The sequence below is a fragment of the Balaenoptera physalus genome, assembly GCF_965194825.1.
Source record: "Balaenoptera physalus genome assembly, chromosome: 1".
NCBI classification, from domain to species: Eukaryota; Metazoa; Chordata; class Mammalia; order Artiodactyla; family Balaenopteridae; genus Balaenoptera; species Balaenoptera physalus.
In genome coordinates this window covers 49,953,735-49,972,670 of record NC_138882.1, presented here as the reverse complement: position 1 = coordinate 49,972,670, position 18,936 = coordinate 49,953,735, and the positions used below count along the sequence as shown (strand labels likewise).

The 18,936-nt window shown below is 47.6% G+C and overlaps 1 protein-coding gene across 1 annotated transcript in view; it reads left to right on the top strand.

Moving 5' to 3' along the window:
• The window catches only part of CACNA1E (calcium voltage-gated channel subunit alpha1 E), a 560,326-nt gene that overhangs the window by 229,892 nt on the left and 311,498 nt on the right, over positions 1-18,936 (top strand). The window contains exon 5 of the mRNA XM_082473793.1: positions 17,078-17,344. Within this exon, the coding sequence (XP_082329919.1) occupies positions 17,078-17,344 (267 nt within the window). The remainder of the gene's footprint in view (positions 1-17,077; positions 17,345-18,936) is intronic.

Here is an 18,936-nt window from a genome sequence, read left to right as displayed (position 1 = left end):
CTTTAAGGACAACAATGAATAGAAGCATTTTTAGTGGGTGTCCTAGTCACATACCTCACTTCAGATATATGGTTTGACTTCAAGTCTGTACTCCTTCTGAACAATACCTTACCTCTGGTCATCTTTCCTACCTTACAAGGCACTGTTGTGCCTTTGTCGTGTGTGTGTGTGTGTGTGTGTGTGTGTGTGTGTATTCACAAGTTAAACTATCTCTCATCTGTCATCTATCTGCCTATCTATCTATCTATCTATATTTAGTTTACATTTGTCCTCATGTTTACCATTATTTTTTGCTCATCATGCCATTTTCTTGCATGGCAGTCTTTTCTTCCATTTAAATGTCCTTCTTGAGGAATATTGTATAGTACTTATTTCACCTGAACTTGAGTGGTAAAATCTTCTTTATTATTCTGAGAAAGGCTTTATTTCAATCTCAGTTTTGAGTAACAATTTACTGAATATTTTTTGCACTTGACGGTATTATTCTATCATTTCTAGCCTCTAGTATTATAGCTGATTATCTAATTGTTGTTTCTTTAGACAATCTGTATTTTCTCTCAGGATGCTTTTAAGATTTTTCTCTTCATAATTTTAGAACTTTTAATATTTCACTAAAATGTGTATAGGTTGGATTTACTTTTCATCCTGCTTAGAACTCATTGAAATTCTTGACTCTGAGGATTTATGTCTTTCATTAATACTGGAAAATTTAATCTTTAGTTCTTCAAATACTGTCTCCATTATCTCTCTCTAGAACTCCCATTAGATATATTTTGGATCTTTTTAATCTGTTCTCCCTTTCTCTTACCTTTAATCATATTTTCCATCTGTTTATCTCTCTGTGCCGCATGCTAAGATTCCTCAAATGCGTCTACCTGTTCATTAACACTCTCCCTAGTGTGTCTAACCTAATAATTAACTTATCTACTGCCTTTAATTTCAAAGATTAGCTTTTTCATTACAAAAAATTGTATTTGTCACTTTAAACTTTTTTTCGTTGTATCCTATTAATGTTCTTCATATACCTTTTCTATTATTTCAAGCTCTAGTGCTCTAATTATCTTATTTATTATATCAACTAAGTTTCCCTTATAGTAAATTGTTTCCTTGTGTGAGTGAAAAGTTTTGATTGCAAGCTCATGTCTAATGATGCTTGTTTTTCCTATGGAAATACAGTAGAATCTGGGTTGTGAGAGTAGCCTCATAGAATGGTTTTGTTTAGTTCTCTTCTTTAACCCAGGAAAGTTACTAGGACTGGTTTTTACTTTGGCTGAATGGTTCCTGAACCCTCCTGAACATGTGGTATGAATTCAGCTCATAAATTCATATAACATATACGATGTTGGGTTTTGATTTCTCAGGGTTTTGCTTTTTTCACTCACTCAGAGATAAAAGCTTCTTCACCATCTCCTTTTGCTATAGAGTTGACTTTTATGCAGTTTATTGTTTAACTGAGAGTGCAGTCCTTCAAGTGTCCCAGCTTAATGCAGAATCTTAGTTTTAACTTCTGTTCATAGGTGCTCTTAAGACCTTATCTCTTGCTCTTGAATGGGCATTAAAACCCATCCATTAAATCCTCTAGGTTACCAGGACTAATCACTGCCCATGGGACAGCTGCAGTCTCAGTTCACATGCTTAGTCCTATGTTTTTCATTTCCTCCTAGGGATTTCCTTTTATGTTTTGCAAGTTCAGCAATATATGTTTTAAAATATATTTGAAAATATATTTCTGTACTTTAGTTTTCTAGAAATTTTTAGCAAGAGGTTTTTCTTATTCTGCCATCTCGCTAGTACTGGATCCTTGAATGACTTTTACAAAGAGAATTCACTAAAATAAGAAAGCATAAGATATTTCCTGAGGGCATACACAGCATCCTTCAAGACTTGTAAGTGTGATGTTCCTAATGGAGAGGTTACTCAGTGCTGGACTGAGTGTAGAAGAAGATTTGAGGAAGGAAGTGGGGGAGGAACAGTAGTGCGTTAATGGACAATTACTTTCTGCCCCCTCAGATGGTACTTGAGTGTTTAGCTAATGGCAGTTCACTTAGAAAAGTGATCATTGACAAGTCCTGGTAAGCAGCTTCTAAAAATATTTTGCCTGAAGTGATTGAGTCTTTTTAGGGAATAAAAGATCAGAATCTGGAAGCAGGGAGATGGTTCTCAAGTTCTAGTGAAAGTAAATTCTAAAAGCAAAGTGGGAGCCACAGGAGGTGTTGGGGAAAGGAGAGATTGAAGGACTCAAGCTCTCCTCTAAATTTAAACATTAGAAGAGGAAGCAAACAGAAGGAGAAGCAGGGGTGAGGGTGTAAAGGACTGAGTCGAAAGCATGCGTGTAGGAGTTTTCACTGAAGACAAAGCCAATTTGTGGGGGAAAACCTATTCTCTGTGGGGCCTGGTAACCACATTTCTTAGCATCCGAAGTATTAGGAGAAATGCCACTTGCCTGAGATCCATTTGCTAAGCCTTAAGCAGATGATATTGGATTATGATCACTCTTATGCTTCAGCCTGAGTTCTCCCTTTGGTCTCTGCTAGGAATATGTCTCATATTGAGGTGTGGATCCCCATGTAGGGCTATGAGGCCATTAGAAAACCAGATGTGCAGCTCTGAGTTCACTCTAGCCCCCAAAGGCTGTGTCTCATCAGATATGAGGGAGAGAAGTGAAAGACAGTGCTGGTGTGGCAAGAGCATTCTACCGGGAGTTACTGCGTTCCTGGTTACAATGCTGGTGAGTCGTGTGGTCTTGAGGAACTCATTTAATTATTCCATACCAGTGGTCTCAACCAGGGGCAGTTTTGCCCCTCAAGGGACATTTGGCAACTGGAAACATTTTTGATTGTCACAACTGGGAGGTGCTTCTGGCATCTGTTGGTAAGGAGCCAGGAATACTACTAAACATCCTACAGTGCACAGGCCTGCCCACCATGACAAAGAATTATCTGACTCAGAAATGTCGATAGTACTGTGGTTGACAGGCCTGTGGTTGACAAAACCCTGCTCTACCTGCCTTTTCTCATACAAAAAGGAGGGGTTAGAAGAGGAGGTTGATATGTGTGTGGCTAGACTAGGTAAGCTCTAATATTCAACTTGCACTCCTATCTCACATAGACCACTTCTATCCATGTCACGTCCATAGAAGCATGAATCAAATGAAATGCACTAAAAACATTCCTCATTTTCTGCCAAAAGAAGAAAATTGTGTCCTCAAAATGCTGGGAGCTTTGCAGGTTCACAGCGACCACTGTGTTTGCCTCCACACTTGTCCCTGTGAAGTAAGAGCCAACGACTGTCTTCTTTGAGCTGAACTGCTTGTCTGCAGAACAGGTTTATCACTTCTAGCTATTCCCACACAACCTTCCCAACATGGCACAGATCCTAAGAAGTCCATGTCCTGGTTGTGTCCATTTGGCTTCGCATATAGTTACCATTCATTCATTCAATCATTCAATAAAATATGTGTTTTGTACCCACCAGGCATAAGGCAGTGCATTAATTGTGTGGAAAATGAAAGGACGGATAAATGAAGCCCCTTGTAGTGTAGTGGGGAGAAGAGATCCATACACCACAGTGTCTGAGGCAGAAGGTCATAAAGTGCCCAAGGTTCTCAGAGGAGAAAGAGATCATGTTGTGTTATGATCACAAAATGCTTCGCAGAGGTTTGGCACGAGCTGGGCTTTGAAGTCTAGTTTTTTGACAGGTAGGTACAAGAGAAGGGGGACAGAAGGGAGAGAGAAAATGAGAAATGATATGCAGGAGGATTTGCATTTGTGGAAGGTGTGTATTTATGTGTCTGTGGACTGGTGAGAGTCCTGCTTCATTGGAGCAGGCAGCGAGAGCTGCACAGTCGTAGGAGATATTGCTGGGAGCATAGATGTGGCAGGGCATTTTGTTCAGTTCTGGTCCTTGAAACAAGGACTTACATGGGATGACATTTAAGCTTGCTTACAACCCTAAGATTATAAGGTCTCGTGATTCCATAGTTATATTTGATAGGCACTAGAAAGTTCATCTCTTCATTCAATAAATAAATGTAATGAATTTTTTAGCAGACAGTGTGCTAGGCACGGGGGTGGGTGCAACATTGAACAAGTTCTTGGATTTTGCCGCACAGCAGGCTGGGGATAGGGTCAGAGTTGGCTTATGCAGTGAACACTTGTGGTAGAACCTGGAAGAGGAAGATGGGTTGGGAGGCTCTTCCCAAGTTCTGAGAAGGAGGTATAAAAGTCTGACCTTGAGAGGTGGTGGTGCACATGGAATGAAAGGAAGCCTGTGAAAGCGGAATAGAAAAAAAAACTGACAGGACTTGGGGAAGGGTTGATGGAGGAGATGGGCAAGAGGAAGAATCAACTTTGATTCCAAAGTTTCGTGCCTGAGTTAGGGGGAGACTGTGGTGCTGCAGTCAGAATTAGAGACCCGGGAAGGGGCTGATTTAGAGGGAAAGATGATGAGTTGATTTTTAAACCAGTTGATTCACGGCGCTTTCAGGCCATTCAGGTGGAGGAACCTTTGAGCAGTTGTGAATGTGGTACCACACTTTAAACAGAACAGGCCAAAGGAAAAGATGTGGGAATCTTCCATATATTAGCTGTGGTTGAAGCCATCTGGATGGATGAAATCACCAAGAGAGAGGGTCTACATAGAGAAGAGGGTAGGGAACAGCCCGTGAGAGATGCGTACCTTTAGGAGGAAGAAGAAAGGGAAGAAAAGGAAGAAGAAAAGGTGAAGAAGATGAAGGGGCAGCGAGGGAGGTGGGGGGAGAACAGGAGATTGGAGATGCTCCCGGAGGGGGCGGGGAAGCAGGGAGGCGGGGAAGCCAGTTCCTGCTGAGCCCCGGATGCAGCAGAATGTGTACTCACCCTGATAGCCTCCAGGGAAACAGACTCTGGTTTTAAAAATCCCTTGGAACGTATTTAGCTGTAGAAGTGTTGAGCTACCTGATCATTTTATCACTTCTCAGGGCCTCAGCCAGAGGGGGAGGTGGGGAAAGGGGGAGGAGAAGGCTGTCCAGTGAGTCTTCCCTCCTGTGTGTGCAGAGTTGTGGTGAAGAGGTTTGCTGTGAGGGAAAGGCTGCTTGATTTGTTTTACGGTAGGTACCAGTGTGGCAACAAGGGGACTTTAGAAGCTACAGCCTTTGGCCTGAGAGGTGTCCCCCCACCGGGAAGACACAGGGGACTGTCTGTGATGGATTTGGTCTGTGCCATACTGTTCCCCACAGCCTGGATGGCTGTGTGGACATAGCTCACGCAAATCCTTCAGCTTTCCTCCAGGAACAGGGGCTTTCCATCTTTTTATTTTTGGTTGTGCAGGAGGCTACGTGCCCACTGCCTGACCCTCACTGACTCCAGAGTGACCCTGAGCTCTTCCACTGTGGGCCCTTGAAACCATTCTTGCCCAGCCTCACCGTTCAGGCCACACCTGCTCCTTCCGTGTGGCTCTTGCAGTGAGGGGGAGGGGTGGGATGTCACCTCTGGCATCAGACAGGTCCAGCTCCAAGTCTAGCTCTGCCACATACTCGCTGTGTGATCTTAGTTTAGGGACATCGTCTCTCTGATCTCATCTGAAAAATGGTTGAAGCCTCTGAAGATTCTTATGCAGATCAAATGAGGTAACACATACACGCTGCTTATTAGTTAGACCTTCCACAAATGGTAGGTATTGTTAGGGCTTTGAAACTTTTTCTTTCATTTTTCTGCTTCACTCTCTTTTCGTTGAATTGTTTTCAGAATTTCTTTCCCTCTCTTCCAATGTTTTCCACTTTAAAAAAAAGCAATTAATTTGAAGAAAATTATAACCTAACACCCCTTAGCCGGCTCCTGTCTGGCTCCCTAGGTAAATGGAGGGCCTTGAATGCTTTGATTGTTCTGGTAGAATTCCCTTTTGGAAGTAGGGAGCTGTCTTTCGGCATCACCTATAACGCCTGGTATCTGTCCTTGCAAATAGCACAATAATACCACCTACCGTGTGTGACACTCTAAGTTTACAAAGCATTTGCACACACATCATCTCAACAAGCTCAGCAGCATTTTGGGAGCTGGGTCTTTCACTCCAGAGAGCTGTGGACTGTCTTCAGTTTTTAGGTGTGTGTGTGTGTGTGTGTGTGTGTGTGTGTGAGCGTGAAGGATAGCTTCCTTTCTTTTAACACAAAAAGCTAAAGTTTCAAAGTAGGTGGGGTGTGGGTTAAACACTGTTCTAAATGGCAGGCCTGCTGGTTCGTGGGGAGGGAAAGTAGCCTGAAAGTTTAAAAATAACCTGAACATTATAGACTCCTGTGAATTCTACAGCCCAGAGCACCGCGAGTCTGTGGGTGTCTTACCTGCTGGAGGGTAGGCAGGGAAACAACAAGTTGAAAGGCAGGAGGATTTAAGTGTGCTGAATCCTTTAGTGGCACGCGTTGGCAGCAGAAGTATTCATAGAAAAAAAAAATTCAAGCCAAACTGAGTGATCAGTCTCCATCTTCCTGAATGGTCGGAACGGCACTAGCCTTGGATTTCCTGAACACAGAGCACTGGCTAATATTTGGGTCTGCAGTGCCGTGGACCCTCCTTCTCTGCTGCTGGGCGTCATCTCCTCTCCCTTCCTCCCTTCTCTCCCTCAGTGACCCCTCCAGAGTTGGGCTGAAAACTTTTCCAGACAGCTACCTAGAGTGACCCACCAGGGAGCTCAGGGGCTGGGGCATTTGGGGTAGATTTGGCCATTCATTGGATAACAAGTAAATGGGATAGAAAACCATGTTCATCATGAGTCAACTGTGCACACTAATATACACTTTGGATTTTGAGAAGTTTTGGAGAGTTGGAACAGTTTTTGAAGGAGGACTCAGTTCTTGCATGGCTTGTGCCTGGGGACGTGGCAACGCAGAACTGAGGCAGGTCAGGCTAATAGTACCAGCATGGATTGGAATACAATGCACTTGACAGTCTGTTTTCACAGTTGGTCTGTCAGTAGTCTCCTGAGATTCACATGGCAGGTACTACTGCTGTCATTTCCGCAGGTGGGGCAATAAACCCAACCAGGACTGAGGGATAAGTCTGTCTTGTCTCACACACACATAACTCGCTTATTCTGGGGTCTATCAGAACCTGCTGTAGTGTCTGGACATTTTCTTGCCTCTTGGAATTGTAGGATCATCATGAAAGTAAGTGACCACCCCAAATCTTTATTAATGATATCAGTGAGAGGCCGTACAGTGTGGTGGTGAAGATAATGGATTTTGGAGTCAAACAGACTTAGGGTTGATTTTCTGTGATGTCGTTCACCACCTATCTGACCTTAAGTGAACTTATTTAGTCTCTTTCAGTTTTTCTTTTCTTATGTGTAAAATGCAGATTATAATAATACCTACCACATAGAATTATTCTGAGAAATAAGGAAAGTAAAGGGCTTAGGACAGTGCCTTGCACATAATATGTATTTAATACCTATTGCAATTAGTATTATCACTAATTAGTACTTTTCTTTGTAATTATTGTTTGCTTGCTTGACGCATGTCCCTTTTTCTCTTTGTTTTTTATAGTCTTGGAATTTTTAATATGAAATTATGACTTATTGGAGAATAGAGATTATTTTAACAAGGGGAAAATAGCATCATAGGAAGCTTTGGGTGATTATATTAATACGTGACCACTTTACATCTGGCAGAATTTCTTTGAAGAATGTGATTGAGTGATGGGGTGATTATGTGAAAAACAAAAACAAGTTTTTAATGGAAAGGGCTGTATAGTGAGTGTGTCTATGTGTGTGTGTCCAAGGGACTGGCTTGTTAAGGGTATTAGAGAGGAGTATTTCACAAATTCTCTCTTTTGATTGAGAATTACATTTCCACCTTTCCCATTTTAAATGACACATTAGGAATATTTAGAAATCTTCAAAAGAGCTTATAGTTCTTCACCTTTGAATGTACTGTATTATTAAGCCTGTCTGAAAGCTCTCAACAGCATAGGAAGATTCCTTGTATATGTTTGGACACGTGACTGGCAGAACTTGAGATCAGATCAGAAGCTAGTGCGTGTGTCTGCATACAGTCAAAAGTGTGTGTGTCTCTTTCACATGTCATTCTTCATAAGGGAAAGAGGTGTATGATGGTGACATTCGCCTTTTTTGTAGAGAGAAGAGATAGAACCAATTAATTCTGTAGTCGATTTTTTTTTTGAAGCAGTATTTTATTCTGCTATGTTTTATTTTCTGAGGAAAGGGATCTGAAAATATTCTCTATGTAGGGATCTGAATGTCTCTTTTTAATAACTGATTCCCCAAACCTTAATTCAACTACATTTTGAAAGAGCAGGAGCTATTCCTCGTAGGGGAATGAACCCCGTAATTTATGATGGATAAAATGAGGGTGAGGCTGTAATTGTGCCGGAAAAGGTCCCTCTGAGTTAGAGTCACCTGATCTCCTACGCGAGAGGTAAGCAGCCCTTCTTATTAAGGGGAGGATGAACACTCAGAAAGGCCAGCTGGAGACATCAGACAACAGAACAGAGACTCAAAGTCAGTGGTAGAATGTGTTAGGAAAAGGGCAGCCCCTCAGACAGGGACCAGCTACCTGGTTGATGCCAAAGCTCTTTTTCACCAAAAAGAGTTGCAGGAGACCCAATCATTCATTCGTTGACTGTGTATTTAGTAAAGGCCTGCTATGAGGATAACATCACGCAGGCACTCTAGGTAATAATGAGGGGGAATATATGTCTTCCGTGCTTGAGAAGCTTATACCACAGTGGAGGAGACATGGCATACCTAACTGCAAACTTAAATAGGAAGGTACTGTTGAAGTTATATCCATGGCAACCATGACAGTGAGTAAACAAGTTACTACAGATGAGCGATACGAAAGCTCTGTGAGTTTATAGGTGGTAGAGATCACAGATTGACTTGGAGAGGTTATGGAAGTCTTCATGGCAGAGGCAGAATTGAACTGAAACCACACACCTTGAGGGATACCTCGGAGTTGGGGAAGCAGAAAAGAGGAAGCATGTGCTTGGGTCAGTCCGAAGCAGGTGCTGTGAGTAAGAGTTTTGAGGTAGGCGTAGGCACAACGTGTTATAACTATGTTAATGCTCTGGTACACGGGGAGATGGTGTTGGAAAGGTAGGTTGAATTCAGATTGTCTTGAGTTGTCAGGCTAAAGAGTTTGGCCATGTTTTAGGCAGCGAGGAGCCACTGAAGTCAAGTGATTGACAGGGAGAATGATGTCACCTGGGTAGAAAGTGGCATTTTTGGAGGGGGAGCTTGCTTTGAAGGAATTGTAATGAATTCACTTTCAAATACATTGAGTTTGAGATGATGATGGGTAGCCCAGTTGGTACAAAGTTACCCATTACTTAATTGTGCATTTGGCTATGGAAATGAGGTGAAAGGTAAGGGATAGAGGCTAGATGTGGAAGTAGAGGATAGTTGAAACTGTGGGTAAGGACATGACCCCAAAGGGAGAGAAGTCAGAGAGAGAAGGTCAAGGGGTTGAGGACAGACCCATGGGGGCTCCCACGATAAATGGACAGGAATAAGAGGAGTTTGGAAGGACCGGGCAGGGAGGTGGGTCCTTCTCTTACTCTTATTCTGGGAGGGGCGGAGACTGGGATGCTGAGGGGCGGACCTCTGAGAAGAAGGGGAAGTCAGTGGTGCCAAACCCTGCGGGATGGTCCAGGAGAAGGAGGGGAAACAAGGACCATACAAGGTCAGTGGGGTTTTCGTGCAATTTCTGGGGGTTGGAAGGGGCAGAACCAGTACGGTCTGCCCGGATGCACGTTTCAAAGCTGGCCTCAAGTCCATATCATATGGGAATGCCTTATTCACTCTGATTATTTTATACCAGGTGGGTGTAACCAGCTGTTCAGCGGAGGAGAGAGTGGGAGAGAAAGGGTGTGGTGATGGGCAGGTGGTGGCTTAGTCTGTGATGATTCCAACCCGGAGTCCTGTGAGAGACAAGCCTGGTGGGCGGGGTGGGTGCGAGTTCTCTTCATTGGACCGGCAGGGCTCCTCTAGGCTCTGTTTGGGCTCTGAGCTGCTTTTTTCCCTGCTGGTGGGACATCTTCTTCACGAGTGAAACGTGGGGAGTGAGTGGGTCAGGAGCGGCCAGTCAGTGCAGGATGCAGCCCAGCGCCCTCTGATCCTCGGCACGACGCCACGCCTGACACGTGGAAGGCTCCCATTTTCTGTCTGCTGAATGAATGCATCAGCCCGAGCCCACCCAGGCTGAGCAAGCTTTGCAATGTGTGGGCTGTATTTTGTTTTCCAAGTCAAGAGGCCAAGGGGGCAGATGAATGGGCTTGTTTCCGTCAGTTGTTACCCTTAGATGGCGAGGCACGCTCGGCTCACCCCTGTCGGTCAGAGCTGGAGCTCTGCGGAGTGGTCCTGCCGTCCTCTGCCTCGGCTGGACAGCAGGGCTGGACACTGAGGGTGGGAGCTGAGGTGCACAGGGATGGGGCAGGCATCCTTGGCTGTCTGGGGCTAGACACGGAACCTCCAAAATGACTTTCCCAATAGGGGTTAATGTCTTTGAAGTTTGACTTTTGTCCAGGCCGAAAAGTGACCTCATCTTATGGAAAACAAAGGATTGAAGTGGTAATACTAGACTCGTTTATGATCCTAGATACACTGAAAGAAAATAAAGTGCTGACTGGTTAATGAATTCCCTATCTTTCATCCCCTGCACGCCCAGGATCTTGTGTCCCCCAGCGCTTCTCCAGGTCTCCAGTGCTGTCTCTTTCAGGCGGTGCCACTGATTCTTCTGTTTTCCCAGCTGCCTCCAGCCCCAGCCCGAGGGGACGCCTCCCTCCTCGGCTCTTCCTCCACCCCACCCCCCGTGCTCTCTTAGGGTGCCCGCCACATTCTGCCTCCTCTTAGGGTTCTTCATAAGGACGTTTCCCCCTTCTCCTCTTTTAAACCGTAAGCTTTTAGGGGCCGTGACTGTGTCTAATTTATCCTTGACACTCAGAATCCCTGGGAACGATGCCAGGCACGTTAAAAGGGGTTAGTGCTTATTTGTTCAATGGGTGTATGAATTAACGAAGAAGTAAACAAGCACGACTCTCCCAGGTATCAAGACCTTTGGGGTCTTCAGACTCTGGTCTCTAATATTTTGCTTTCTTTTCTCTTTTCCCTCGTCTTTCTAAGTCTCAGGCACTTACACGTCTCTCCACCTCCATCTAGCCTGCACACACCACAGCCACCCGTGGGACGCACTTCTGAAGTCTGCTTTCAGAAGCAGAAAGCTGTCAGATGTGCGGTGTTTGTTGTGTGTACCGTGGTCACAGCTAAAATGTAGTTAACAAACACTTACGTGGCACTTATTGTGTGCCAGCTACTGATCTAAGAGCTTGATATGTATTAAGTAACTTAATCTTCATAACAGCCCTGTGGGACAGGTGATGGGCATTCTTAGAAATTTAACCCTCTGGGAGACTCTCTGGCTCAAGGTCATGGCTTACTTCTCCAAGGTCTAAGATCATGCCTGTGACCGGACTCTTAAGCAAGGAAAACATCACCCTGACATGCAGTATGTTGAGTGGTCACACATTGTAAGGAATCCTGACCTCATTACCAGGAGATGCAGCTCTGCTGTTTCCTGCGTCTGTGCACTTGGACACGTCCCTGACCTCTGGGCCCCAGGTAATAGAATGTGTCTCAACAGTCCTGCAGCAAAGATGCAGTGAGATAACATTACCACGGTTGGCACCCAGGAAATATTGAGTTGTCGTAAATGAATGGTTTAAAAAATATTTTTTAGCAAACTTTGCACATCTATAGTTAGCTGATAGAGGGTTGGAGCTGTGCGGTTTCTCAGTCATAGGTTTGAGAAATGCCGGTTCTAGGGACAGACATTACATAAGGATGTGAGGTTATGTTTTCACCCAAGTCAGGGCTGTAAGGTATTGTGGAAGCTGCCAGACTCCCAAGATGTCTGCATCACCATAATGCTCCTCTGCTCTGCTATGAATTTGCACATGGTCTCCTGCCAACTTTTCTTATTAAAACCCAATCCCAAATCCTCTCTGCATTATGTTCCTTAGAGCAATGCTTTGCATAAGAGTCTATTTCTTGGAAAGGCTCAACAGGGGAAAAATAGAACAAAAGGGGCCCTGATCACTTAAGCATAAGCTATCTGAGTGGAACTGGCCAGGTAGGGGGAGATGAGGGAGTGGGGCTGGTGGGAGGGCACACACCTTTAGATGAGGCGAAGGTGTGCAGACTCCCCAGTGGTGGGCTGAAATCTCCTGTGAAGATGGACCAAGACCTGACAGATCTGGGAAGAGCTTTATGAATGAGGGAAATAGGCTAAGTGCTTCTCCATCTTTGCCACTCACATCTCTCCATCTTGGTACAAACTCCCATGGCCTGCCTGGTCTGGGGGGAGCGTGGCAACCTTGTTTCCTTCCTTTTCCAGAGGATGCTGGAGGGAACCCCTACCAGTCAGCTTCTCTCTTGCTTGCACTTTGAATGGTGCCCTGGAGTAGAGGAGTTGCGGGGTTAATGCTTTGAAATTGAACTGTCTGCATGGGATTCATACTCCAGGAAAGTTTTTCACTTGCTTCTTTGGATCCTTTTGGGTTTCTAGTTTGCAGGTCATTTCTTGCAGGAAAACATGTAGACCTTTTGGCTGCACCGTCTTAACTCGTGTGTGTGTGTGTGTGTGTGTGTGTACCTTGTACCCATGTGCCCAGTGTGTGGGGCTGCACGTTTCAAGTACTGTGAGATGGCTGATTGCATTGTTGGTGAACTTTGGGGCTTGGGCCTCAACAAAGTACCACAGGAGTAGAGGGCTGGTGACAAGAGCTCACGTCTAGGAATGTCTAGGCTCTGAGGTGTGGCGCCTGAGGTGCTTGGCTGCCAAGTACCTGAGCTCACAGGGATATGCTCACAAATGACCAGTAGATGGTGCTCTAACAACATGAAAATATGGCTGCTCTCCCTCCTGGGCTGGAAAGGGATTTTAGGAAACCGGTTTCCAATCAGAGTTATGACCAATTGCTGATCTTTTACATTTCCATTTGTGAGTCTTTAAGAGGACTCCGGAACTAGGGACATGGGACGGAGAATGCCCACCAAGTTCCCCTTACAAAGAGCATTACGGCAGTGACCTAATCTGAAGTTTTTTCTAAGGATCCTCCTGGATCTTGAGGGCAGTAGCTGTGTTCCCAGTTAAGCATCTTCCCAGCGTGGTCCCAGGAACATCTGGCCACTGATCAGATTCAATTTGAGGATGGTAAGCCCAGCATTCCCATAGGCTTAGCGTGATTGCAGAGTTTCTTCTCTTGATGTTGAACAATTTGGGATTACACTATCACTGCCCCTGAGAAATTAGCCTGGGTATTGGAAAAAGCCATCAAGTGAAAGATCTGTTAGAAGTCTAAAATCTGCCCCTTATCAGATGTGGACAAACTACTTAACATTTCTGAAACTCTAATTTGTCCACCAAATCAGGGTTGTAATACATGTGTTGCCAGGCTGACCTCAGAGGTTTGGAGTTAGATTTACATAAAGTGAAAACTATTGAAGACACATAAGATATTGTTCAGCCATTAAAATTGTAGCCCTCTGGGGACTGGGAGAATGGGGGCATCGGAAAGCAGGAAAGAAGTTCACAGATCTCAAAGGGCCCAAGAGCTGTGACAGCCAGGTGGAGGTGACTATGAGAGCGTGCCTCCTTCCCAGCATTACTGTCCTTAGGCCAAGTTCATTCCCAAAGCCATTTATGCCATCATGTTTGCCTTTGTCCTCTTGGGCTCCACCCTCTAGGAATTTCCAGTTTTTAACTCCCCTACAGAGGTGCTCACGCTCCCCAGCACGCTTTACATCATCCCCAACACATGCATTTGTGATCCCTGCCTCCTGAGAAGGTAGGAAGGTAAGCCTCAACTGCAGTGGGCCCTCACATTTCCGTGAATAATATCTTGTCTTGGGAATTCTAGGTCCCTAGAATCATAGCAGCAACAGAGAACACAGGACGTTGTAGAGAGAGCAAAAGGAATTAGTACTGGATCTCTGCTTAGTAGGTGACATTGAAGACACAAGCCAAGGGTTCCTGATCTTCCAGGAACTTCTTCTAGGAGGTGATAGGTTGGTGAGCCCTGCTTCCTCTGAGAATTAACAGGCATGCCACCCTCTAGCCTGCAAAGGCCAGGACACGAAGTAGAGGGATGAAGTTGCAGCATGAGAATGAGGTCCATCCAGCATTCTAGCCAGTAAAGTTATACAATCTAATTTAACCCCAGAAGCGTATACTTTATTTTTATCATCACCTATTTTGTTCATGATTTTGCTCTCAGCTCCTAAAACAGTGCCTAGGGCTCAGAAATATTTGTCAAATGATTTGAATGAATTCTTTGCTATGGGTTATGGCCTTACCTCTGAAAGCATGGATTTGATCATTTCCAAAAGTCTTTTCTAATCCTGTATAGTTTACAGGGCTACTGAGACAGCCACTTGTGACTGGTTCTAAATGACTGACAGCTGACGGGACTTTGGGTTCATAGTATCGCCTTCCCTTTCACTCTGACTAGGTGTTCAGGCAGAAAAGGACCCTCCAATTGAGGTAGGTAGAAGGACTGAGTAAGGCAGTAATGGGAAAACAAAATACTCTGACTCACCTCGAATAGTAATTTGGCTTAAAATGGGCCATCCTGAATCAAAAGGTCAACACGCCATGCCCAAGGGCAGCAGTGCCTGCTGGGGGAGGACGTGTTGAGACCATTCCTTTCGTTTTCCAGCACCAGAGACTTTCCCTTCACACAGACACACACTCACATACATTCTCACACAGCAGACCCGTGTCAGTGCTCACATGGCCTTGCCCAGCACACACACACATCCACGGAGGAACACACGCTGCCTCTCACTCAGATGTCACCTCTCTTCTCACCAGTTAATCTCACACACCGACACTGCCTTCCACACCCATGAATCCACTCACCCATGATTTCCAGCCTCTGGTCAGTCTTTTGTTTCCTTTCTCTGTCCCCCCCCCCCCTTCCATGGCTCAGGTGGGGAGGATTTGGATAGGGCTGTGCGTTCAGGCCAAAGCACGGGGGCAGCTGGTACCTATCTTCAGTGCAAACCACTGACTCACCTGTGCGTAAGGGCTTGGTTGCTAAACCCAGGGACTCGTTCTCTGGGGCGTGAAGTCCACCGTTCCCGCTTCTGCAGCTCAGACACTAATTCTATTTTTTCTTCATTATTGGGGTGGGTTTGAGGAAGTCAGTGGAGAGGACTTGGGGGTAAAAGATAGGGGTGGGAGGATCCCCTTGATTGAGAAGGTAGTTTTAGCCTAGAACTCACTACCTCGGAACTCAGTATCCCAGAGATACAGGGCTCCATTAGAGCCAAACCCAAGAGGTCGTCCCAGATCGCGTTTGGAGAGGGGCGGGGTGCAGAAGCTCCCGTCAGAGCTGGCTCCAGCACCAGAGTGGCGGAGCCCCCAGAGGTCCTAGCGCCCCTCGTGGGACCTCCAGGCTGCTAAGTGGGGACTTGGGCAGAAGAGGGTGCTGCCTTCTCTGCGGAAACCCTTGGGCAGCGCTCTCGGAGCCTGGGAGGTGCGGAGGCGCGGCGACCCGGCCCCGGCGCAGGGCGCGTAGAGCGCAAAGGCTTCGACTCCCGGTTAGGGCGGCGGCGCGCCGGTCACTGCGCGGGGCACAGCCCCGGCGGGCGCCTCTCGGCGGGGACGGGAGGCACGAGAGCGTGCGCGCGTGCGTGTGCGCCCCCGCCAGGCCTCGGCTCTCAGGCGGAGACTCCGCCGCGCCGCCAGCTGAGCCAGCCTGTTTCCTCTCTGCAGTACTTGGGGAAAGGCGATTCTTGCCTGGATCTTTGCAGAGGGGGCGCGCTACCCTCTGGCTACATCGATCAGTAGCCCAAGCCAGCCTCGGGTCCCAGGAACCTCCTGCAGCGGTTGGCCGGGTCCTTCCGGCTCCATCCCCGCCCCGCCCTTGCTCGCTAGCCCCGCCCCCGCTTCTCCTGGCTCTTCAGTGTGCGCCTGGCTGCGCCTCTGCGCTCCGCTCGCTCTCCCCCTCCTGGCCTCCGCCTTCTCCTCTGCTCCTCGGAGTGGGGCTGCCAGGGTGGAAGAGGAGGACTGAGTCGGTAGTGAGCAAGTCCGGTCCTTGGACAACTCCCGTGCCAGGCTACCGCTGGGCTCGGCTGCAACCTGTTCCTCCCTCGCCCAAGTGCTCGCTCGCCCGCCCGCTCGCTCGCTCGCTCCCGCTCTCCCGCCCTCTCCCCGGCGCAGCCGCGGATCGCTGTTGCATGCTGATCCGGGGAGGCGGCGGCGGCGGCGGCGGCGAGCGCTCCGGGCGGATGCTGGCACTCGGGCTTCGCTGCTCTCTGGATGCTGCTCAACTTCTCTCCCAAGCGCAGGAGCTTTGAAGTCATTTGTCCCTCTCCGGTTGGATCGACTTCTTATTTTGATATTTTGGGCGTTGCGGTTTACGCAGCAACCTCAATACCGCTCTCCCCCCTCTCTCCCTTTCTCTCTCTCAACCTTTGGATGCGTCTGTGCTGGCAGATTTAAAGACCCAAGTCTTGGCTGTGGGATTTCTCAGATGGACTTGCGGGGGCTGGTGTTATAAAGCATGTCACCATAACCTCGTCCTTGTCTTTTTTTTTTTTTTTGAAAAGTTCTTTTGTTTTCATTTTTCCCCTCCCCCCACCAATAAATTACCAAACTGTTACCTAGCGGGCCGGTGCCTGCCTCTCTCCCAGAACTAGGTGGTGCGTCTGCCAGAAGAGGAGCTATGTTGGAAGAGCAGCCTACTCCACCCGTCTCCTCTCCAGTCCCTGAACGCCACCACACACTGGCATTTTGAAAAAAAAAAAAAAAATTGCCTCTAGAAACTGAGCACACCCAAGCTCTTCCCCCCTTTTTTTCCTCCTTGAGGAATGGAGCTTCGCAGAGGTTGTATTTAGATTCAACAGTTCAGAGCGGCGGGGTTGCTGCTGCCGCCTTTCCGCAGAGCTCGCGAGGCTCCCCGGAGGCGGTGGTCCCCGTGTCCGTCTGGATGCGGCTCTGAGACTCCGTGTGTCTTTCTGCTTGTTGCTGTGTGCGGGTGTTCGGCCACGATCACCTTTGTGTGTATTCTGTCTGTTTAAACTTCAGGATGGCTCGCTTCGGGGAGGCGGTGGTCGGCAGGCCGGGGTCGGGAGATGGAGATTCGGACCAGAGCAGGAACCGGCAAGGAACCCCCGTGCCGGCCTCCGGGCCGGCGGCCGCCTACAAGCAGTCGAAAGCGCAGAGGGCGCGGACTATGGCTTTGTACAACCCTATTCCCGTCCGGCAGAACTGTTTCACCGTCAACAGATCCCTGTTCATCTTCGGAGAAGATAACATTGTCAGGAAATACGCCAAGAAGCTCATCGATTGGCCATATCCTTTCTTGCCCACCATCACTCCCCTCTCCCCCTTTGCATTTCTTCGGGTAAGGGGGGAAACCTAGCATGGAATTTGCACCCCCATTCCTTTCCTGGTGCCGATTTGCCTCTTTGCTGAAGTGCGCTCTGTACTTTGGTGCACCTAAGAGGCAAGCTTGGTGCTGTAGAAACCGATGTGGGCACTAGTGTTCTGCAAGGTAAGACTTTTGGTTTTTGATATTTCCTACGTGGAAGTCTCCAGCATCCCTGGGTGCGTGGTGTTGTGGTGTCTGCCCCTTTCGTGGCTGGGCTTTATTCGATTCTCAGCCCCCTAGTCCCTTCACAAGCTGCATAGAATGGGTTGCCCCTAATCTCTGGGTTTTCTTTCATACTCAGCCCCCCTTTTCCCTCCCTTTAAGCCATCCCCTTTGCCCCCATACCCACCAGCCGGGAAGACACCTACACTATCTGCTTGTAGGAAAGTCAAGACTCCATGAGGGGATTTATCAGTTCAGAAGCTTCAAGAGCTCTGAGCCAAAACCCTGTAGACAAGTTGACAAATGGATAAATAATGCAGGCGTTTGGCTTGGGACCCAGCTAACTCTGCCGGGGACTGAGTTTAAGTTCCACTGGAAGTGGAGTGAATGAGTGTGTCAGGGGAGGCAATCTCTAATGACACAGCCCAAACAACGCAGCGTTCGGGCTCTCTTCTCGGCCACGAAAGAGCAACTCATCAGGGCCCACCCTTTCCTTAGTCCTGGGCTGGGGACTCCTGCCTCTTAATGCTTCACCAGCTGAGCGCTCTCCTAGTGCCCAGGATCCAGGCAGATCTGCTGGGCCTGAATTCATCAGCAGGGTGCTGCATCAGCTGAGCCCAGAGGTGTGCAAGCAGTCTGTCTCTCCCTAGTTCCAGAGGAACTGCTCTCCACAAAGAGCTGGTGGGGGCAATCTCTGATGGTAATGGTGTCAGGGTGAACGGGCATAGAGGGAGGTTCTTTGCAGGTTTAATGAAGTGCACCAAATGCAGGCTGCTGATTAGGCATCTCACTGCCTCGTTCTTCACTAAGAATATGGGCGTCTGGCAAGGTCTCTACGAATTGGGGGTTGCTGGATGGTGAGGGGGATGAGTAGGGAGCAAGCCCATGGGATGGTGTTATATATGGGGGTAGGCTTGGAGACATGGGACTTTGATGCTTGTGGAGAGAGATTTCTTGGGAGGGATGCACCTGCAAAAGAGGCCACTCCTCTTCTTCCCTATCCTCCCTCCTCCCCACCCCCACCCTCCAGGTGTGCAGCAGGGAGACAGCTGGAGCCAAGTTGGGTCTCTAGTAGCAGCGAGGCTCGTGGCTCACTCCCCTCGGGGCCTGGGCATCTCCCTGCTACCCCCACCCTAGTCTCTGGCCTTCCCCTCTTTCCTCCCTAGTTCCCTGCCTCAGCAGCATGGCGATTGGCTGGCTCGTGGTGCTTCTAGGCAGTACCCCTCATTAGAAACGGAGGAGCATCTCTAGGCAGATATCCTTCCTGCTGCTGCTCGAATCCTCCCGCTGCCACCGCTGGCTGGGCTTCTTCTCTCCTTCTCCCTGCACTCCCCTCCTTCTCCTACCCGCA